Source organism: Chiloscyllium plagiosum, chromosome 19 (assembly GCF_004010195.1).
Source record: "Chiloscyllium plagiosum isolate BGI_BamShark_2017 chromosome 19, ASM401019v2, whole genome shotgun sequence".
Classification (NCBI taxonomy): Eukaryota; Metazoa; Chordata; class Chondrichthyes; order Orectolobiformes; family Hemiscylliidae; genus Chiloscyllium; species Chiloscyllium plagiosum.
In genome coordinates, this window is record NC_057728.1 from 20,417,105 (window position 1) to 20,442,137 (window position 25,033).

General features: G+C 37.7%; 1 protein-coding gene across 8 annotated transcripts in view; it reads right to left on the reverse strand.

Annotated features, from left to right (window-relative positions):
• The window catches only part of atxn10 (ataxin 10), a 317,949-nt gene that overhangs the window by 223,938 nt on the left and 68,978 nt on the right, over positions 1-25,033 (reverse strand). For 4 of the 8 annotated variants that reach the window (XR_006314464.1, XM_043709265.1, XM_043709268.1 and 1 more), the window contains exon 10: positions 23,818-23,886. The exons of the other annotated variants lie outside the window; for them this stretch is intronic. Coding sequence is in view for 3 of the 4 variants with exons in the window: in XM_043709265.1 (XP_043565200.1) it covers positions 23,818-23,886 (69 nt within the window). In the remaining variant the exon portion in view is untranslated. The remainder of the gene's footprint in view (positions 1-23,817; positions 23,887-25,033) is intronic. 8 annotated transcript variants of the gene reach the window in all.

The window sequence follows — 25,033 nt, forward strand, 5'->3', positions numbered from 1 at the left end:
TCAGCATCGGTAGGTGTCTGTCACATTCCTGAGCAGATCCTAGGCATGCACAGGGCTTATCCATAGGGAATGGCTTCTTTAATATGTTTGGGGTGGAAGCTAGATAGGTGAAGCATCGTGAGGTTATCCGTGGGCTTGCAGTAGAATGAAGTATGAAGGTGTCCATCCCTGGAGATGCACGTATCCAAGAATGAGACTGATTCTGAAGAGTAAGCCATGGTAAGTCTGATGGTGGGATGAAATTTGTCAATATTGTCGTGAAGTCATTTCAGTGATTCCTCACTAGTTCAAAGAAGAAAAGGTCATCAATGTATCTGCTGTAAAGCATTAGTTAGAGGTCCTGTGCAGCAAACAAGTCTCACTTGCATCATTTATAGGTCACCCCTTCACTTGCTATTCAGCTACTGACACTTACACCCTTTGAAACTTTTAATCACGTGCAAAGACTTGTTATTCAGCCTGTCAACACTCACCCACACCATTTGTACTATCTTTTGACACTCTTAATTACCCAGAATTACCTTGCAATGACCCTTCTTCCTGTAAATTCTGTGCCTGTGCACCTCCCTCCATTTCACCTGACAAAGGAGAAGCACTCCGAAAGCTTGTGATTTCAAATAAAGCTGTTGGACTGCAACCTGGTGTCATGTGATTTCTGAAGAAAGAAAACTGCGGAGCAGTAATGAGCAGACGCATACTGGATCATTATTCCTCTTAACCACAGCTGGCGAGATTCATTGCATTTGACCTGAATGCTAGGTTCAATAAGATATTTTGTGTACATGCTGGCTGAGACAAAATTCCATGACCGAATGACAATTTCTGCTGTTCCAAATCCTCAACATTTTGCAGTGCAGTTCTTTGATTTACTTATTTAAAGCTAGGTTGCTGCAATAACAACACTTCAATTATTCTGGCTCTTTTGACCGGAGAGCTGAACCTGGAGCATTAGTCCTAACATTTTCTTTTAACGATGCTGCACGGTTCCTTCAGCACATATCTTCCACCGGAGTGTCCTCTCATACCAGCCATTCAAACAGAGAACTACAAGTAATGTACATTGGTATTTCTTTGGTTAGATTATGTGATCCATAAAGAGCTAGCATAAAAGAAGTGACATGCCTTTCTCATCTATATTGAACAAACCGGAAATCTATAACTCTGTTATGTCTCAGAATATGATACAGACAAACGGCAGGGAACAGCCCTATTTATTCAGGTTAAAACTGAAACAGAAGTAATTTATAAAACTGGCTAATTTCAATCCACTACTTACATTGATTTAAGTCATTCATATTCTGCTTCATCTAAACAAGTGGTGAATATACCTGTTACTTTCCCAATGGAAAGAAAGGAACAACAGGTGTGCACAGAATCACTGATGGCACTCCTCACATCATGGGTACTTGGAGAATTTTCAATACAATAAAAATTGCCACTTTTCTCAGGACCATCTTTCCCGATAAGACTTATTTTTGTGAAGAAGCAAATCTGCAAGCTCCATCAACCATTCTGTTCAAAAAGGCAGCCAATTAATAAGAATTAAGTCATACTCAATTATTAACTCTAGTGAATAACCCAATGTCCTCAATTCCTTGTAAAGTTTCCCTGTGAGGTCAGAAAAACCATATAAATAGTATGATGCCATGGAATTCAGTGGGATGGAACTGTTAGTTATTCAAACATGCATTTGACTCTGCCATCATTTGTAAGTTAGTCTTAGTTACCTACCAAAAAGCTACCTGATGAAGGAGCAGTGCTCTGAAAGCTAGTGCTTCCAAATAAACCTGTTAGACTATAACCTGGTTTTGTGTGATTTTTAACCAAAAAGATAGTAAGTTGCACCAAAGAAAGTTCCTTAGATAATTAAATGTTGAACTCAATCCTCTCAGGTTCCCTAAATTACCAATCAAGTCCAGCCATAGAAATCCCGAGTAAGCCAAAGAAGCCTGTTTTGACAGGCAACAAAACTATTTCAAAGGCAAGTTCCCTCTTCTCTCTCTGGAGGTATTTAATAAACCTACATGTGACAACATTAAGACTGACACTTCAGGCTGTGTTTCCCGTCCACCTAGCAAACTTTGAACACTTTTTCAAAAACAAATTTAAAAGAATTAGTCATAATTTCATAGATCACCTACATCACAGATGAGAAGGGAAGATAAAAGCAGTAACCTGAAGCATCACACAATAAGATTTGATTATCAGACTGCATTAGCATTTTGAAAACATCAAACAACATCACAGACTACTGAAGCAAGCAAGCAATGGTGGAACTTCGTGAAGTCAAAAGTTTATCAACACATCATAAAATGATAGCTCGCGATAATAAATTGTCACATTTTTTAAAAAATCTTCACATTAGCAGTGAAAGTGCAAATATATATGGCCTGTTTGAACTAGTTCTAAAATAATTTCTTTAATCTCTGTTAATCCATATTTACATTTGTGATTTTATTGTTAAAGACAAAAGCATGAATTTTCATCACAAAATTAAACATCTGCTTTACAACAAACAAGGCTTGATATATCTATCCAAGAAAATAAACAAGCAGAAGACAGACAAGTAACCTAAGATTGTCAATATTGATTCTTTGAATTACTGACCATAACATCTGATCTATTTACTTATGTGCAACAAGAATCCTCTGTGTTCAGCAGACTCAGAGCAGACATCTATTTGGGATGCCTCTGTATAGAATGAATTAAACAAAGATCTTCAATTCTGGAAACAATAATTTTCAACAGTTTACTTAACGCATGCAAAATAATAGGAATGAATGACTCAGCAATCACCATCTTTAAAAGCTTTTATGGTGTGAAATATTTAGCACAGATTCAAGAGATATACAATCAAGAAAACTGAATTCTGGTGTCAGGAGTGGGGTGGTCATTTTAGTAATGAAATGTTAAAAGACTATTTATAAATACAGTTCGACCAGAGTAGCTTTACGCTTGCAATTTCTATATTCAAGTCTTCACCAGGTACAGGAATTATGTTCAAGTTTTTTTTTTAAACTGCAATTATATTGGACTAAATACCATAACTGGGAGGATGTGCAATAAGTACCATTGATGACGACCTGTACTATTGCGAACTTAATAGAAATATCCTGTTGATTCACCTTAGAGTTTAGATGCCAAATACATGTTTTGAACTTGATAAACCAATTTCCAGATTGGATGGGTGGGAGTCTGTTAATTTTGAAGAATGAAGAACAGTTAGCAAAAGTTCAATCCTAAACATTTTTAATCCTATTCCTCTTATTTTAAGACTAGACATAAATTACTTACTCAAAATGGTGTATTCCCTGATCCTATGTGTTTTCCAAGATCAAGTGGCATCAGTGTATTGACAGCATAGGGATCAGGAATCAGATTCCAATTCAAATCACAAGCCTGTTGCCTATTTATATTTACACCATAGCAACACATTATTCTGAAATGGAAATTAACATATTTTATTCTTTAACGGTGCTGTTATACATGAAGTTTAATCACATCCTGGAAGGATTGGTACAGTATGAGCTACTTACGTTTTGTGTTTTTATTTTTGAGCACTATAAAATACTGAATAAATTAACTGAACAAATCAAAATTTTGGAGATTACTTAAAATGGTGCAAAGAGGTTGCAAATTTAGATCAAGTCAGCAGTTTGCAGATTAACTTAAGTAGGTTATTGGAATAGGCCCTTTCAAAACAATTATTTTTCAATTTGGTCAAATGCTGTAATATCCATTGGGTCTGTGAAACCCAAGGTATGTTTATATCATGTATGGACATCCACTACTAAAGAGCATTAACTGGAATCAAAATTGAATTTGCATAAGTACCATGATAAGGAGGCATCTACAGTTTTAAACTGAATTTCCAGGACAGTACAGAATAAAGCTAAGAACATTGCATGTGCATTGTACAAAGGTTCAGTACAACTTCATTCAGCGCAACTGGTCCTGCTTTGATCCAGATACTTGGAAAGTGGTATCAATTCCATAGAAAATGTACTGCTTCGGACAACTAAAATCACATAGTCTGAACTATAATTTCTAGTATTAGGGTTATTTGTTAATAACAGCACTAAAGGGTGGTCAAGCCACACAGGTGATGCAAGGCATTACCAATGAGGTACCTCTATCCAAATTACAGCACAATGTTTCTTACAGCAAACGCAGGAGCAATATTTACAAAGGCTGTAATTAAGTAATGTCATGTGCTGAAACCTGATGAAAAGCACAACTCTTCCAGCCACACCACTTACTGTCAGTAGCTTTGGAGGTCACATGGCCAGAATTTTCTGGACATCTAAAAAAAACTTGGGTATTAAAGTAACTTCTGGGTACCAAATTTGTTTTGAGTCTGCAGTGTGGCCTGTGATGTAATCTTCAAAGAGGTCAATTAGGGCTGGCAGGCAGAAGATTGGGTTGACAGTACAGTTTACAGTGCTATATTTAAAGGGACATGCAAAGCATAATTGAGTATACTGTATTTAAAGAGACATCAGCTGTGTAATTGAGTGTGTTGTTGTATGGTGTACTTCTCTCCTGCCCTCATTAATGATTGACTTCCTCATAAATTTACTGTCTTGGTCCTCACTACTCTAACAGAAACAACCTGTTCAGAGTTGCTGGTTTTGTACCTTGTCAGTCTGTCTTGCATTCCTAGTGATTTAGGCTGAAGGTATTTCTACTTGCAGTATTGCTATTGAGGGAGAGCATGGTGCTTGATGCTTTTGTAAGTATTCACTAGGAAATGAATAATTTAACATACAACTATCTCAGTCTCATCCTCAAATTCTACCTTCTTTAAAAAATTTCTGACTTTGTAATCGTAGCCTTCCTTGTTGGCAGATGGTTTGTAACTTGATGGTCAATGCTTTGTTAAACATCTCTTCACCTACTTTCTTACTGCTGTACTACTAAAATAATAACAATAATGTTGATATTTCCTTTTGCAGTTTCTCCTTTTAAACTCTGTGCATGTTTTTTATGGTCTTTATGGTGACACTCACATTGGGTTTGCCAGGGCCACTCAGCTCCTAACTTCATTACAGCCTTGCTTCAAACATTGACAAAAGAGCTGAACTCCAGAGTAGAGAGTGACTGTCCTTGACATCAATGTAGCAATCAACCAAGTGTGGTATCAAAGAACCCAAACAAAACTGGAATCAATGTGAAACAGTTAAAACTGTCCACTGGTGTGAGTTATGAATGGAACAAAGGAAAATGGTGTAGTTGTTGGAGCTCAGTCATTTCAGCTCCTGGACATCTGAATTCCTCTGGGTAATGTCCATGGCCCAGCTACCTTCACGTACTTCATCAATGCCTTCCCTTCATCATGAGGTCACAGGTGAAAATGTTCACTGATAATAATGTTCAGGTCCATTTGCATTTCCTCAGATATTGAAGCCAACTTGGATCCAAATGCAGTAAGATCTGAACAACGTTCTGACTTGATAACTGGTAAGTAACAATCATGCCACACAAGTGCCCAAGAATCTAACCACTGCCCCTTAATGTTCAAGGCATTACCATTGCTAAATCCCCATATGATCAACATTCTGGGAGTTACTACTGATCAGAAACTGAACTGGATCAGCTTTATACATAGCGAAAAGGAGGAGTCCTTGTCTAGGAGTTCTGTGGTAACTAACTCATTTCTTGTCATCCCAGACACCATTCAAGACAAACCAACGTGCTTGACTGGCACACCACCCACCATCACAGTGGAAACAACACGTACCATATACAAAATCTATTGCTGTAATTCACCAACGCTCCTTCAAAGCATCTTCCAAACCCACAACCTCTACCCACCTAGAGGGACAGGACATGCATGGGAACACCACCACTTGCAGGTTCCCCTCCAAACCACAAGACTATTCTGAGTTGGAACAATATCACCATTTGTCCACTACTGCTAGATCAAAATCCTGCAACTAATTTCCTGACAGCACTGTAGGTATTTCTACACCCCAAGGACTACAGTCGTTTAAGACAACAGATCGTAGCTACCTTCTCCAGGGTAACTAAGAATGGACAATAAATGATGAACTATCCAGTAACATCCATAAGCCCCAAACAAATAAACAAATTATGCACAGTAATCTCTTCTAAAAAACAATATGTTAATGACCCAATGGTGCTTTTGATTATGATGGATCATTAAATATGGACAAGGGCTCGGAGGATAGTTCTCTTACTATTATTTGAGATCTTTTATTTCCACCTCAAAGCTGAAAGATGTCAAATTAATATCTCAAGCCTAGCACTTTTCAGCAGCACAACCTTCCCTAACAAATGCAATGAAGTGCTAGCCCTTATTTATGTGATCAAGTCTTGGAAACTAGGATGCCATTAGAAATATAAATTTTGGTGACAGGTCAGATTCTAAAGAGAGATATTTCCCCAAGGCTTGCCAGCACCGCACATTATCATTGCCTCTGCCAACAAAACATTTTTCAGTTGAGGTCGGCACATCGTTGCTACATAATTCACAATGGACCAAGAGCTATGAAGCCATCCATCATGGTAACGGTCTGGAAAATTTGCTTCAACAGTTTGCCTGCAACCACAGTACTTTGATTTGGCAATAATGTTTAATTCACTGTCATTTCACTTCCAGCAATTTCTACCTTGAACAAGTCAAGATTTGGAGATACCAGTGTTGGACTGAGGTGTACAAAGTTAAAAATCACAACACCAGGTTATAGTTCAACAGATTTATTTGGAAGCACCAGCTTTCGGAGCGCTGCTCCTAATGAAGGAGCAGCATTCCGGAAGCTGGTGCTTCCAAATAAATCTGTTGGACTATAACCTGGTGTTGTGTGATTTTTAACTTTGTACCTTGAACAAGTTCTGCTCATCTTTCCGATCGGATTACCATTTGTTTCTTTGAACTATGTTCTCCTTCATTGCTTTCTGTTTCCCTTCTTGGGCTTGATGAGGTGTCTATCAAAACTTACTGACTGCCTCATCTCTCTCCTCACTCATCGCCTCTGACTTATTGCATAAAGATTTCAACTGAAATTCCTCATAACATATTTCCACCAAGGAATAAAGATATCTCCAAAATATTCAATGCTTCTCAAACTGCATGTTTTCACCGCATGTAGAGAAATATGCTCAATGCAATGATTCACCATAGATACGCACTTGACCTCTCTCTCTAGCAGTACTGACTCTCCATCTAAAAGCTGACCTGTCCATATTTCATTTTCGCACCTTTTGGCATTTTATTTCTTTTAAGTGTCAAGGATCACAAGCTTCAACAACTCTGAAATACAAATGCAACTCCAGATCCTTCCTCGCCTTGACTTCTCTCTGACCTCAATCTCTTTTTCCAATCTCACCAGTTGCCATGATTTACTATCCCCTCTCACATTTCCCCTTCCACTACTGACTTCAAACAATCAGCTTACCTCTTCCTCCTATTGCATGTCTACTGCATTAAACATCAATTTCACCATGATTCGGAGCTCTTTTTCAGCTGTCTTCACTTCCATATCTATTTACTTGATCAGGCGTCCTCCTCCAGCACAGTGGGCATTTCGTCAAGCACCAAATTTTCCATTCAACCTGGGTCCTTCCTTTCTAGGGCTTCACTGGCCATTTTGATTTCTCTGCTCCTCTAATTTGTGTTCACTTAGGTCCAACTAACAATGTCCTTGAACCTACCAAGAAGTTTGATACTGTTCTTGTTTGAACTGATTCCTACCTTGCCAGGGTTAGGTGCCAACTCCCTTCCTCCTTTGAACTGTGAAGTTCAATGTAAGATGAAGAAATAGAAATTCAGCTTTCAGTTAGGTACTTTCAGACATCTAAACTCAACAACTTTAGTTTAAAATCTAAGTCCCTACTTCTTCCAGACAACATCACTTGGTGACAATTTGACTATTCTCACTTAAACCTTCCCTTGTTACACCTTTTAGTTCTATGCTAAAGTCTTGCTTCATTGCATCTGTTATTTTTAACTTTGTCTTCCTGTTTATTACAAACTTGCCCTTTTACCCTTTTTTCCTCTACTCTATTGGTTCAGAAGGGAGTAGTTTATAATTTTTCTAGATTGATAATCTTTCAACAAATATGGAAGTGTTAACTTAATTCCTGGACCCACAAGTGCTGCCTGACACACCCAGAATTTCCTGTTTTTAATTGCATAATCAACTCCTCCACTTTGACTTGCCACTTGCTATATGTTCCTTTACATTCTGCAAATATCCATATAGCAAAGTCACTGAGGTCTGGAACCCAAGGTTCCTCAACCAATGAGTGGCATCTCCTGATCCTGCTGCTAATATTTCTCTCCTTATCTTCTACCTTCAGCTCCTTCTATCCATGTATTGTGAACACTTTGTGTATTTGCTTTGGAGGATTTAATGCCTAATCAAAGTCTCACTTTTGCTAGGCACCTGACTCAGAAAGTAGTCCTGACCTGTTTTAAGTCAGTGAAACAAAAACAATAATTGCTGGAAAATCTGAGCAGGTCTGGCAGCATCTGTTCTAATGGAAAGTCACTGGACCGAAAATGTTTCTCTCCACAGATGCTGCCAGACTTGCTAAGGTTTTCCAGCAAATTCTGTTTTTGTTTCAGATTTCCAGCATTCATAGTTCTTTCTGTTTTTGTGTCACTGAGTCACTGTTGTTCTTGAATCAAAAGCTGCATTTGGTGAGATTGAAGTCTTCAGTCTACCTGATTTCCCCTCTCTGCAGATTACAATTAAAACTAGATGTACAAGGAATTTTGAGGAACACATGCTCAACTACTGTACTGGTGTCACTGAGAAAAATCATTCTTCAAAAGCACTTCTCCATGATGGAGTTCATAAGTGTGTTCCTGCTTGGTATTAATCGTAAATGAATCACATGTTCTTTGAAAAACAAGACTTTGTAATAATATCCTTTGTAAGAACAGGTTAATTAGTGATTGTATTTTATAGAGTTTTGTAAATTGTTTATCATTATTATGGAATGTCATTTTTTGGCTGTGGGATTTGAAGGAAATTAATATATTTTGTTACAACACACATAGAACGTAGAAGCGAGCTTGGATACATTAGAATTAATAGATAAACTAATCATCGTAGCAATGACAATACACTACTTGCGTAAAATTTTACAGATTTAATTAGTTTACATTTTTATTTGAATATGCAAGAATTTTTTTTTGCCTCTTGTTTTTCAAAGTCCAAATGATTCAGATATGGCTAATATCAAGCAGGAATGCTTTTATGAACTTGGTTGTGTTTATTTGCTTTTAAAGACATATACAAGTCATGTATCCTTTCACAAGATTTTTTTTTATGATTTTCAAATGAGGCTTCAAACATTCCATGTTTCTCAGCATTGAGTTCAACAATTTTCAATCATAACTACTGCCCCATTTTTTTCAGATAATGGCTCTGGGTAGCTACTTTACTATTTTCATTTACACATCCTTTAGAGTCCTCTAATTTCCTTATATGGCTTGCCTGTCAGGTTTTGCTTCACAGTGCATGTCTGAAATACTTTGGAGCATTTAGTTACATTAAAGGTGCCATGTAAATGTAAGTAGTAATTTGTTAGCCTATTACTATTACATTTTATCTTGCACAAACATCCCTTTTGCTTTCAGTAAAAATAAAATTGTGTCTCTGGCAGTAGTGTAAAAGAGGTAGAATCAGATCTGCTACATTTTATACTATTAGCCTCTGCTGTTCAGTTCCATTCCAGTCTCCAACGTTCCCTTTTGAGTGTTAGAATATAAACAATGGAAGAACAAAATTCTTGGACAGATTATCACATTATTTACTTGCTTCGAAGGAAGTTAGGCTTCGGCCTTCAACTAAACATGTTAATTGTGACTCAGAATTACTTACTAAAGAATTTTGGACCATGTTGACATTCAGTCCAGCAGAACTAATTTGTCAATAAAACACTCAGTTAATCAGAACAAACGAAGTTAAGATTATTTTAAAATGTGGATTACTGAATAAATAAAACATGGCAGTATTTTTGATTATGCAGTTAGTCCTGGCAGATATATTAATGAGCAAAGAACTTAATTGAAAAACTATTAAAAAAATACACTGAACAGGAATCAGACATCATCTATCTGTATGAATGCAATATATGGCACTGACAACCTTCCCACACATGCCTCAAAACCATATGTAACTATCATGATATATAAGCATCTACAATCATAACATTATTTTCTTTCCATTTCTTAAAACTGTACAGTTATAAGCAAGGGGAGGCAGAATTCGCCAAATTAGGTAATTATAAAGGAGGGAAATCAGTATTGTGAGAGGAGAATTATCAACAGGTAAACAGTGTAAAAATGTACTTCAATCTATCTGAAAGTATGCTCATCCAGAAGAGAAACGTACATCTCTTTTAAAATTCACACTCTGGAATTACTCCATATACACAAGTGAAAGCAGAAGAGTATAGTATTCCAGTTAATAATTCGTATACAAGTAAAGGCATATAACTTCTATCTGTCTGTTTTGACTTGTTGAAATCAATGCAAATATCTGCAAGAATTATGTATACATGTCATATTTTCATTATTATAAGATTAATTCAAGTTAATGTTTTTCTTGCTCCAATGTAAAGCATCACTTCCATTGGTTTAATTCTGTGATGTGCTATGATCCAACACTTTATTGGCCTGCATCAACTCCATCATTCAGTTATGATATCAACTTTAGGTCAGGTGCATCTAACTCAGGAAGCTAAGAAATATCTTAAATGGTATTTTTCCAGCAATGCTCATGTGGTCTTAAAATCCCAACTGAAAGTACTATTGAGTAGAAATGTGAGATTACTGGGCAAATGCATGTGTTCTTCAGTTAAAAATGGTAGATAAGAAGTGAGGGGGTGGGAGCCGGGACGACAGAAAATGAATCTGTTAATTAATACTTTGTTTTTTGATTTGGACAATTTTCTTTCACTAGACCAGAAAAGCAGGCATTAGACTAACCAGTCACCGAGCTTTCCACACAATGCAATTAACTAATATGGTGATACCAATTATTTCACACCATGGGAAAAACAAAATCAATCAAGGGAGACTGGCACATCAATCTGAACCCTCTGAATTGGCAATGGTGAATCAAAAGAAAAAGGCTATTCAAAGACAGAAACATACCTTTTTTAGCCCCCTCACAGGACAGTTCAAAGACACCTGCTCATCATTAATCCGCTTTTAACCTGCCAATAACCTCCAATTCTTGGGAGCTGTTGAAAGGCATGCTTGCAACTTAAGATCTAATCAGTAAAGAATACATCTGTTCAAAAGATATTTTTTTCTTTCCTCAATGCAAAACAAGAGTTTTAACTAAACCCGTTTAATTTTTTTTCTATCTTACGAAGTTCAGCTGCAGTGCACGCAGAGAATGCCACAAGTTGCATTTTTTTCTCCCATGTATAGAATCAACCAAATTGGTTTCAGGTCTATTTTTATTTCATTTTACTGACAGTTGCAGGACCAGAATCTAAATTCTAAAGCCAAATCTTTTGGAATCCTTCAGGGTTTCTGCAACATACTGTGGGCAGAAACAAATTTAAAAGGCAAATTAAAACGTGCAATTGACTGTATTACACCAGTCAATTCCTTTTTGATCTCACCTTCACCTTCCTCAATGTGCTCTACAGTTGAGACACAATAATATTCATCTTCTAATCTCTCACGATCCCATCACTACCATGTGCCACCATAAATTTTATACATATTCCCATGAACTATTAGAAAATAAAGCTGAAAATGTGTTGCTGGAAAATGTGTTTCAGCTCTGATCTCCAGCATCTGCAGTCCTCACTTTCTCCTATTAGAAAATAAAACAGAATACATAGGACTATTTCAAACACAAGATGGGGAGCTCTTCCAGTTTTATTAAAACATAGAAACATAGAAAAATAGGTGCAGGAGAAGGCGATTCGGCCCTTCAAAACCACACCACCACTCAATACGATTGTGGCTGATCACATAATCTCAGTATCCCATTGCCACCCTCTTCCCATACTCCTTGATCCTGTTAGCTGCAAGGGCCACTGAGATTCCCTCTTGAATATATCTAGTGAACTGGCTCCAACAGCTTTGTGCAGGACAGAATTCCACAGGTTCATTCTCGGTGAAGGAATTCTTCTTCCTCAGTCCTGAATGGCTTACCCTTATTCTTAGATTGTGACCCCTAGTTCTGGACATCCCCACCATCAGGAACATTCTTCCTGCATCTAACCTGTCCAGTCCCATCAGGACTGTTTCCAAGAGATTCCCCCTCATTCTTCTAAATTCCAGTGAAACAAACCTAGGCCATCCAGTCTTTCCTCATACATCAGTTCTGCCATCCCATTACTCAGTCTTGTGAACCTTTGCTGGACTCCCTCAATAGCAAGAATGTCCTTCCTTAGACCATGAGAACAAAACTGCACACAATACACAAGGTGTGGCCTCACCAAGGCCTGTATAACTGCAGCAAAACATCCTTATTCCAAAACTCAAATCCTCTTGTTATGAAGGCCAGCATGCCATTAGCTTTCCTCACTGCCTGCTGCACTTGCACGCCAACTTTCAGCGACTGTTCCACCATGAAACCCAGGTCTCAATGCATTGCACACTTTCCTAAACTACCACCAGATAATAATCTGCCTCCCTGTTTTTGTGACTAAAGTGGATAACCTCTCGTTTATTCACACATTACATTGTATTGGCCAAGTATTTGCCCACTCAGTAAGTCTGTTCAAGTCACCCAGAGACTGGATTTGCACAGACAGCGGGAATTACAACAATGTCTGGGATGGCCAAACTCCGAGAAGGGAGATTGGGGAGAAAGTGTTCAGTCAACGATTTCCCATTGAACTCGTTGACTGCTCCCAATGAGGACAAGCTGTCATGACTTTTTTCTCAATGAATCCAGACAGCTGCTTTATACAAGAGCTGAAGAAAAACAGGACTATAGTGAAGGGGGTGGATTAGCATCCTCCTCACAATACATACTGCACCCAGCTTAGTGAAATCTGCAAATTTGGAGGAATTGCGTTCAACTTTGAAGAAAAACAGGACTATAGTGAAGGGGGTTGAGGGGGTGGATTAGCATCCTCCTCACAATACATACTGCACCCAGCTTAGTGAAATCTGCAAATTTGGAGGAATTGCGTTCAACTTTGTCCAAATCGTTAGTGTATATCGTGAACAGCTGAGGTCCCAGCACTGAACCCTGCCACACCCCACTCATCACTGCCTGCCACTCTGAAAAGGACATATTTATTCCAACTGTCTGCTTCCTATCAGCCAACCAGTACTTTATCCATAACAATACATAACTCCGATGCCATGAGCTCTAATTTTCCTTGCTAATCTCTTTTGTGGAACCTTGTCAAAAGCTTTTTGAAAGTCTAGATACACAACATCTATTGATTCACTCTTGTCCACTCTAATGGTCACATCTTCAAAAAGTTCCAGAAGATTTGTCAAGCATGAGATTCCCCTTCAGTAACCCACGCTGACTAGGGCGGATTCTGTCATTGCTTTCCAAATGGTCAGTTATCACATCCTTAATGACAGACTCCAGCATTTTCCCCACCACCAATGTCAAGCTAACTGGTCTATAATTCCCCATTTTCTCTCTTGCTCCTTTTTTAAAGAGTGGGTGATATTGAAACTCTTCCAGAGTCTACAGAATGCTGGAAAATGATCACCAATGCATCTGTTATTTGTAGGGCCACTTCCTTAAGTACTCTGGGATTCACAGCATCAAGCCCTTGGGGCCTATTGGTTTTAATCCTATCAATCTTCCCAATTTCTTGACTACTACGGATTTCCTTCAGTTCTTCCTTTAGGCTTGGCCATCTGTTCTCTATCATTTTCTGAAGGTTATTTGTATCCTCCTTAGTGAAGGCAAATCCAAAGTATTTGTTCAACTGGTCTGCCATCTCTTTGTTGTCCATTATGAATGCACCTGATTCTAACTGCAAGGGACCTATATTTTTCTTCACCAGTCTTTTTCTCTTCACAAATTTATAGAAGATTTTGCAGTCAGTTTTTATGTTTTCTGCAAGCTTACTTGTATATTCTATATTCCCTGTCTGAATTAAACCCTTTGCCCTCCTCTGCCAAATTTTAAATTTTTCCCAGTCTTCAGCTTTTTTTGGCCAATTTATATACGTCCTATTTGACTTTAACATATCCCTTGTTAGCCATGGTTGAGCAATCTTCCCTGTTTTACTCTTATGCCAGATAGGGATGTACAATTGTGGCCAAAATATACCCCCAAACAACATCTTATTGATGGCAGGAGAAACCACTTTTGAGATCACATAGATCACATATCAGACAGACAGCAGTAGTCAAAAAATTGTTCCAGTATAGCTTCAACACTGGCTTTTACCAATGTGGAAAATTGTGCAGTTATGTCATGGTCACAAAAAGCAGGACAAATCCAACTGGGCCAATTACCACCCCATCATCTATTCTCAATCACCAGTAAAGTGACAGAAGGTGTCATCATCAGTGCTATCTAGCAGCTGCTGCTCAACAATAATCTGCTTAATGATGCTCAGTTTGGGTTCATCCAGGGCCAGGGCCACTCAGCTGCTGACTTCATTGCAGAATTGATTTAAGCATGGACAAAAAAGCCAGGTACAGAAAAACTGCCCTTGACATTAGGGCTGCACTTGTTTGATTGTGGCATCAGGACACCAAACAAAATTGGAGTCAATGGGAATCGGGGAAAACTCTCTGCTTACTGGAGTCATACCTAGCATAAAGAAAGATGGTGGTGTTTGTTGGAGATCAATCATCTCAGCTCCCACACATCGTTGCAGGAATTCCTCAGGGTAGTGTCCGAGGCCCAACCATTTTCAGCTGCTTCATCAACAACTTTCTCACCATCCACAAAGTCAGAAGTGGAGAAGTTTGCTGATGAATGCAGAATGTTCAACATCACAACTCCACAGCCATCCATGTCCAAATGGAACAGGTCATGGACAATAATCAAGTTTGGAATGAAAAGTGGTAAGTAAGTAACATTTGTGCCACACAAATGCCAGGCAAACATCATCTGTAAATAGAGACAATCTAACCATGACCTTTTGACACTCAATGGACTTACTATGACTGAAAACTCCTCCTCCACCACCCCCAACCGACTATTAACATCATGGAAGTTACTATTGACCAGAAATTCAACTGGACTAACCATATAAATATAGTGGTTACAAGAGCATTTCAGAGCCTAGGCAGTGACTAACTGACTTTCTGGCTTTGCAAAGACTCTCCAATCTTTAAGTCAGGAGTGTGATGGAATACTCCCCAGTTGCTTGGATATGTGCAGCTCCAACACTCAAGAAGCTTGACACCATCCAGGACAATCTATAAGATGCACGACAGAAATTTATGAAAGCTCCTAAGGCAGCACCTTCCAAACCCATGACAACTTCCATTTCAAAGGACAAAGTCAGCAGAAGGGAATACCACTATCTGCACATTCCTTTCCAAATTATTCACCATCCTGACATGGAAATATATTACAGATCCTTCAATGTCTTTGGGTCAAAATCTTGGAGTTAGCGCCGTAACGACATTTTTGAATTACCTACAGTATATGGATTACAACGGTTCAAGAAGACAGCTCATTAACACATTTTCAAGGACAATAAGGGATGGAGCAGTTCAAAGCTATGACTCCTGAGGAACCCAAATTAAATTGCCATCAATCTAAGAACAAAGTAGGAATGTTTTTACCGGTTCAAGATAATTTTGAGACAGGTGTTATGGGAGTTGTAATATCGCTCCAATCATCCAGTTTGCTAACCCATATAACCAACATAAAACAGTAACAATTAATTTTAGAGTTAATATGGAACTAAACATGCAAAGCCCAGCCAAGTTAGACAGCTGCCTGCGGTGTAAATAGGAGTTGTATTCAAAACAGTAAAACCCAAAATTGAGCTGCTTCAAGTTTAGAAACAAAACTGCAAATTGTGCACTAACTAAACAATGAAACAAAACACATCCTATTTCACTGGATGGGACTAAGGTTTCACCATCTCAAACCACAGATACACTATTCAAGTGTTTAAGACAATGATTCACTCTCCAAAGGGAAACATTAAAGTTGACTGTAGAAAAATGAATATTGAAAAAAATTCAATTTTTCAGACTTACTTTGAGTCTGGTCCTGTCCTCTCTTGCTATATAGAACTCTTAACGTGATGGCTCAAACATGAAAAATTATCTTCAATTTTATTTGCAATGAACCTCACATTGACTTATTCACCAATGAAGTATTAAAATAAGTGAGCATTTCTAATAATGGATTTCATATCAATGTACATTTTGAACAACTTATAAAACTAACACCACCAGGAGCTACTGATTTGCAAAAGGGCACCATCAAATATCTACCTGAAGACGAATGCAGTTCTTCAAATTGTAGCCATGGCAATTGAACAATTTTTGGGAAGCCAAAATTGCTTTCCACAACATAAGAATTCAAAATAAAATTACATAGAAAATTGATTCAATTTTATTGCATACTGGAAATTAATACTTTGGATTCGTCTGTACATTTTATCAAAGCTTTTCAGGTCTTACTTGCCACATGATACTTCATCAAACATTTGAGGTCTGACATGCTTTTTAAAAAAAATATGCAATAAAATAAAACTTCTTTATTCCTAACATCATCTGAGTTCAGCAGGTTTTTGCCAAATCCACATCTGAAATCTAAGACATTTCATTACTAAATTTCTGTATTACCTTCTATAGCACCCTCCAGTGATAACATCAAACTACTACAACAGTTTTATTCACAGATGATGATAAAATGTCTCAGGTCTTATCTTCATTTAGATAAATTCTTCCAATCAACAAGGCAAGAATAAAGGGCATTAATAATAAAAGATAGTGTTTTTCATATCTATGATTGACCATATATGTGGATAATTACTTCTGCAATTTGGGTGACAGAACTGGAACAGGGAGGCTTTTTGAGCACAGTCAGGGCATGCTACAAAAAAATATAATTGTGTCCTCCATTCGACTGGATAAAATGGATATTACTTGTACTGAAATGTAAAATCTGAAGATGACAGGTATTTTGGGTAGATAAATCTCAACTTGTTTTTGCTTTGAACATCTTGTGATGATACAACTAAATAAAAATTCATATCTTGTATTCTATGAGAAAATATCATTTGTCCCAACTTGAACATACTTGTATTCGTATGGAACCAATTCAAATTTCTATGTGGCATACAGAAAATCTATTCAAAAGCAGCTATGCACAAAGTCAATATTGTTTCAGCGTACAAATTTTCTTAAAATTTTTATTCCATTTTTCTTTTGTTCCTATAATTTCCTTGGTTGCTGTGGAAAGTATGCACAGATAAGAAACAATAAAGCCATGCAATGACTTGTAAATGGGGTGCAATACGGTAACAACCAAACAGTCCAAGTGTTTTCTTTTGCTCACAACTTTGATTATAAAAGCATCTTTAATGCAATATTTACTAAGTATTTCCAAGTAAAATAATCAAAGAGCCATGGTTGGAGAACGGGAGACTCATATGGGGCATAAATACCAACACTGACCAATTGAGTCTAATGAATTACCACTTCTGTGGTATAGCTTTATGCATGAAAGCTGACACATACCTTTTTTTAATATCACAAAGGGACAGAGGATAGATGAGGAGTAACACCAAATATGGAACCTAGGAATGTTTGAAGATTACCTTGAGGGATAGGAAAGGAAATAATTTGTATTGTTACATTGACAACATTTCGAGAAATGAAATGGCAAAAAAAAGGAAACAGTTTTAACAATGACAGCCTTTGGACCACTGCTAATGGCTGAAATTAGTGCGTTATGCATAAGGAGTTCGTATAAATAATGTTGAGATGGCTGGCCCACATCCAGAAATTGCAACAAGATAATGGCACAGGCTTTAATGGGCCTAAACATAAAAAGCTTGCTAGTTGGTTTAATCATTGCCACCCAAAAAAGCCAAAACTGGAACTGGAGAAAAATAGATTTCAGTTGTTATATAGATGGTAAATAACAATTAAATACTTAACTCATGTGAAAAGCCCATGTTCACAATCTTTTTACTGTAACAGGTACAATGCAAATAAAATCAAGCAAGTTTAAAAGCTTGATTTTTAATTACATTTTACATTTTAAACAATTAATACAAATTCTACTTAAATTTAAGATGAAACCAGTTTCACAAAAAAAATGCAAAATCAGGAAGCCCGCCCCCCCCCCCCCAACATAATGAAAACTTTATAATTAAAACACTAGGCATTATAAAGGACAAGTATCCCAAATCTCAAGTATTCATCCCAAAAAGGCTACGGTACAAATTAACAACATATTGAATGCATAATTCATAAATTATGTTTTGGATATCAAAAATCAGAGTCATGGGGAAGAGTCAGGCTAGATTTGGCCAGCGACTATCCATTCAAATAATCAATTGTTTATCTCCTTTTCCTGCAATAGAACAGAGCAACAGTACAGAACAGAAAGTTGTCTTAAAGAAGAGCAAGAAAAGCAGGTAAATGTCCCTAGATTTAGAGATTTTGGCAGAATAAGAATGGGACAAAGAAGGTAGGGGTGAATCATTATTGGCTAAAGAATCAATCATAGCTATAAGTAGAGGTGATATACTAAATTAAGCATTATGAATATCATTTGAGCTCAAGATACAGAAAGGGATTACGTGCTAAATGTGTATTAAAGACCTCAAAATCATCGGACAAAGTTATAAGAGCAAATAAGTATGCAAACTTCTCAGTGCAAGAACATGACATTAACAGGTGGGGTATTCAACTACCCAAACATCCAGGGATACAAACAGTGTGAAAGTTACGGAGTGTCCAAAATTTTGAACTGCCTTCAAAAGCATTTTTTTAAAGTCAGCACAGAACAAACCTAATGAGAATGGTTCAATTCTAGATTTACTGTTAGGAAATGAACTGGCCAAGTGGATGAAGTAGCATAGGGTGACCATATTAGGGTCAGTGATCAAAATATGTTAGATTTAGCATCATTGTTGAGAAGGAATAAAGATTGTACATGAGTAAAAAAATTAAACCTGGAGAAAGCAGACTTTACAAAGCTAAGAAATGATCTGGAAAAAGTGGACTGCTTACCATAAGACATAGGAGTGGAAGTAAGGCCATTTGGCCCATCGAGTCCACTCCGCCATTCAATCATGGCTGATGCGCATTTCAGCTCCACTTACCAGCGTTCTCCCCGTAGCCCTTAATTCCTCTAGACAACAAGAATCTATCAATTTTGGCCTTGAAGACATTTAGCGTCCCGGCTTCCACTGCACTCCATGGCAATGAATTCCACAGGCCCACCACTCTCTGGCTGAAGAAATGCCTCCGCATTTCTGTTCTGAAATGACCCCCTCTAATTCTAAGGCTGTGTCCACGGGTCCTAGTCTCCTCATAGTACTCCAAATGGGGCCTAACCAGAGGTTTATAAAGTCTTAGTAGTACATCTCTGCTTTTGTATTCCAACCCTCTTGAGATAAGAGACAACATTGCATTTGCTTTCTTAATCACGGACTCAACCTGCATGTTTACCTTTAGAGAATCCTCGACTAGCATTCCCAGATCCCTTTGTGCTTTGGCTTTATTAATTTTCTCACCATTTAGAGAGTAGTCTATGCTTTTATTCTTTTTGCCAAAGTGCAAGACCTCGCACTTGCTCACGTTAAATTCCATCAGCCATTTCCTGGACCACTCTCCCAACCTGTCTAGATCCTTCTGTAGCCTCCCCACTTCCTCAGTACTACCTGCCTGTCCACCTAACTTCATATCATCGTATCATCGGCAAACTTCGCGAGAATACCCCTGGGATCATTTTGTAATCCTCAATGGACAGAGATGAAATACTAGAGGATTAGAGGTTATGCAAATGTTGTACCATTATTCAAAAAAGGTACAAAAGGATCGCCAAATAATTATAGGTTAGTTAGCCTGACCACAATGGTGAGAAATGATATAATCAATACTGGGTGACAGGAATAACTAATACTTGGAAAAGAATGTATTAATCATTAATTGTCAGCATAGTTTTGTTAAGAGAAGGCCTGAATTTTGAAGAAAATAATGAAGATTGATTAGGGTAGTGCAGTGGGTGTTATCTGCATGTTCTTTAGTACAGCATTAGCAAGGCCCCAGCAGTCAGACTTGTCAAAAAAAAAAAAAAGTAAAACCCATGAAATACAGGGAAATATGGCAAATTGGATCTAACATTTGTGCAGTGACAGGAAACAAAAAGGTAATGGTTGACTTATGCTTATGTGAATGGAAGGCATTCGTAGTGTTCAACGGGACTGTTGAGTTTGTTTCTGACTGTGTGAGTTAGTCTTAAATGCGGAAGCAAGATTGAGAAATTTGAAAACAACACAAAAATTGGCTGGGTAGTTGATAGGGAAAAGGCTGCCTGTTGACTGTGGGATGAGATCAATGGTTTGCCCAACATTCGATTATCCAAATATAGGGTTATCCGGCAAGATTGCAAGGTCCCATTGCTCGGCGAAACTATATCATCCAGCATTCGATAAACTGAACGAAATACTCCCTGCCTGAGTCCTTCGGATAATTGAGATTTCTCTGTAAATGGGACCGTTCCAGAGAAAAAGGTTATACATTTGGGAAGGGCAAACAAAGCAAGGAAATGTACAATAAATGGGAGGTTATTGAGAGGGTTAGAGGAAATGAGAAACTTTAGAGTACATGTCCACATATCTCTGAAGATGGCAGGTCAGTTAGTTAAGTGGTAAAGGCAGCATATGGGATGCTTTCCTTCACTGGATGAAGTATTGAATTAAAAAAAAAAGGGCAAAATGCTGGAACTCTGTACGGCACTGGTTAGGTACAGCTGAGGTTGTGTGTCCAGTTCTAGTCACTATATTGCAACAGGGAACAGAAGACACTGAGTGAGTGATTCAATTGTAAATAATGAGGGGCTGGATACACTGGACAGGAAAAATCTGTTTTTCCTCGTGGAGGGGTCAATTATCATGAGGCACTGATTTAAGGTGATCAGTAGAAGGTTTAAAGGGGACATGAGAAAAAAAAAGTTCTATTGGGAGGGTGGTGGGTGACTTAAATTCGATTCATTTGAAAGATCTAGTTCAGTTGGCATTGATATGATTGACTGAATAGCCTTCCTCTGTGCTGTAACTTTTCTATGGCTCTATAATTTTAGGAAGGCATTTTGTTCCAAGTGATGGAAGGTATTGCTGTCACTCAAATCCTATGTCAAAACAGATTCAATACTAATGTTTCAGCTGCATAGACATTTAGCTCTTTTGTGTTGTCATTCTTAATACCATCTGTCTGCGTCACTGTCTTTAAAGAAACTTAATTTGATTTTTTTATGCCAACAAGGAATGGAATAACACTTTTCGTTAAATGTCCAAATTATATTTTTAAAAAATCAATGACTAGATTCACTTCCTCAGTTATCCGTAGCCAATACAAAAGGCTATAGACTTGAAGGATTAGCACGCATTATTATTAGAAACAAAAAAACTGCAGATGCTGGAATTCAAAGTAGACAGGCAGGAGGCTGGAAGAACTCAGGAAGCCAGGCATCATCAGGAGGTGAAGAAGTCAACATTTCAGGTGTAACTCTTCTTCAGGACTGGGCCCAGTCCTGAAGGAGGATTACACCTGAAATGTTGACTTCTCTACCTCCTGATGATGCCTGGCTTGCTGTGTTCTTTCAGCCTCTGCCAGTCTACTTAGCACTCATTATTAGCAGTTTTAAACCACTCTTTCAAACAGAGCTCCAGAATTCCTGATCAATGGCTCCAAGCTGACTACCTACAAAGAACAAATTACATCACACAATCTCACAAGACAGTATACTTTTGGTAACATTAGGTACATGTGGCCTCAACAATGACTTGATTTTAAAAAACTCTTCATAATATCACAATATAATTTAAAACCATACCAGAAAATCAATTACTACAGTGAAGTTGCATACATAGTTTTCATTTGATTGCTTTATCCTAATACAACTGATTTTCACAGTTGAAACAGCTGACACAAAACCTACATTCAAATGATGAGATTGTGTGCTTAAGAGAAAAACGCTTAAGATAAAGCGTAATGAATTCAGAAAAAAATACAATAATACACACAGTACTAATGCACATAACTCAAATCTAATTGCACAAATCAGATGGACACAAGAATTCTTCTTAAGTTTGGCAATTTAAATTTTGACCACATCTAATAAAAGTTCAAGATAATAGACCAAAATGCCCTGAAGTAAGTCATTGCTAGACATGGGAGAGAAGAAAAGCTTTTAAATTACAAGCACTCCTTTCACAAAAGAACTATTGTGTTAACATTTTGCAAAAATCATGACCACCAAATTATTATGAACTCTGACATTACTAGGCATATTTAACATTACCACAGCACCCTCATTTATTAACAGGAATACTCCAAGTGTTGGTAAAATTAGAGAAACTATTCCTTTGTATTTGCATGACCAAATATTTTGGTAAATAAGGTATTAAAAGGGTTATAAAAAATGAGGTTAAGTAACATCAGATGAGATTTACTCTCACTTCAGTGGAAGAAACAGCAATGAAAGCCAAATAAAAGCCCTCAAATGAAAATAATACACAGCAAGAGGATGGTACAACTACTGTATACCAAATTTCAAGACAGGATTCTAACATTCTTGCCGTTTCTTCATATTGTCAGCTAATCTATTGACTGTATTCTCTACGTCTTCTTTTTTTGGACTGACACTTTAGTATTTTGCTGAAGTATTGGTACAATCAGAGAAGTTCCAATTTTTAAGATAAAACAAGAAACCAACATCTTAGCTGCACAAAGAGGTGTAATGCTTGAATGATTTCCTTCTGTTTCCAGGAAACATATCTCTGCACTTTTAGCAGTTCTAAATGAGCAATTTTCCAAGTTCAGCAGTTTATTTAAAATTCGTTGTCAATGTAGCATTCCACAAACTGAGGATTATTCAGCAAGTGTTGCCCATCCGTGAAAGCATATCCAACAGCAGATATTTTGTTTTACATTTTCTAAGTGCAAACAGGTCGAGTATGGTCTCTCCTTTAAACATTTCTAACAACTAAAGGAACATAAAGCAAAGAATTGCAGATCCTGGAGATCTGACACAACAACAGAAATTACTGGCGAAATTCATGTCTGGCAGCAGCTGAGGGAATAAAGCAGGGTTAACATTTCAAGTCTGCCGTAATTGGAACAGGAATTGGACATTGCTATACGAGACAGGGTTTACAATTTGGAAAAAGTCAAGTGATACAGATTTTTAGTTGTACATGTCTATGTTGCTTTTGCAGCAGAGAGGCTGCTAGATTTTTCACCAGATTGGATCAGGAATTTTTGACTTAAGAAAAAAAACTGCTAGATGCCAGCCCTTAGATTCGTTGAGCTGCAGAACAGTGGGAGAAGCACAGACAAAACCATCCACATCCAGCAAGCAGAATCTCTCTCTCTCTCTCTCTCCCCCCCTCTCTCTCTCTCTCTAAGTGAGAAGGCGAAAAAGTAACTTATAAGAAAGATTCTAATACAATAAAAAAAACTGGGTCCACTCCATTATCTATCAAAGTGAACTGATCATTCTAGTGACAACTTTGTGTTATCATTGCTAAAATGAAAAGAACTGAGAGAGACAACTTAATCTATCCACATTCTCCATCTATATTTTTCCACCTATGTGTCAAACCATCTGCCTTTTGTCTATCATATTCATGAGTGATTGCGTGTGTATTTGGTGTTTAAAGGGTACAGTTTAAACCACATACCTGTAAATTAGCAATCCTTAGAGATGGTGAGAACTGCAGATGCTGGAGAGTCAATCCTTTCTTTGTTCTCTGCCATTTGTTAAAGAGTAAGACATTTACAATAACTAGACATTTCCTGTTCATGACAAAAGTTTGTATGAATTGCTTTTAAAAATTCTTAACAACTGCCAGTCAGTCAGGCAAATTAATCACTTTGGAAGTTTTAGATAGTCACACATTTGTGATGGTTTGTGTCACAGTGGGGTTTGATTATTGGTGCACTCTTCCCAATTGCCAGGCTGCACATTGGCTCAGTGGTTAGCACCACTGAGATTTGAGTTTATCCATTTTGATAAGAGGAGAAAAGCAGAATATTATTTAAATGGAGAGACAGCAGTATGCAGAGGAGCAGAGGGATCAGGATGACCTTATACTTCAAACACAAAAACCTTAAGTTGCATGCTGTTACCTGCATGCTAAGTGGCAAATGGACTTTATTACAATGGAGAGGGAACATAAAAGTAATGAAAATTGCTGCAGCTGTATAAAGCATTCATGAAACCTTACGTATCACTACAATAAGTCTCAAGGACTTTCTAAGTATGTTACCTTCTTCAAGAGGGATATAGTTGCCAAAGGCAGTTCAGAGAATGTTCATGAAGATGCTTTCTGGGTCCAAAGAGCAGTCTTATGAGAGAATGTTGAGTAGGTTGTGCAGACACTTAATGGAGTTAATACTTTACAGGGTAGATGCTGAAAGAATGCTTCCCTTCATGCTGGAAACTAGAACTGGGGTGGCACAGGATTTCACAGTTTTTTGGGGTTAGAGAGTCAATTAATATTTGGAATTCTCTGCCACGAAGGTAGTGGAAGCTTTGGTTCAAACAGGGGCAAAAGAATTGAACTCCACAGGTGAAGTGCAAGATGACTGCCCTTGACATTAAGGTCCCATTTGACCAAGTTCGACATTAAGAACCCTTGTAAAACAGGAATCAATGGAAACTATAAAGAAAACTCTGCAATGGCCAGAGTCATAGTGAGTACTAAGGAAGATGGCTGTTAGAGGCTTGTCATCTCAATTCCAGGACATTTCTGTCCACACCTTTCCAGAATAGTATATCCAAGGACCTATCATCTTCAACTAAATCCTACTCCCCCCAATATAAGGTGAGAAGTGGTGTTGTTCGATGACGATTGCACAATATTTAGCACCATTTGTGACTCCCCAGATATAGAA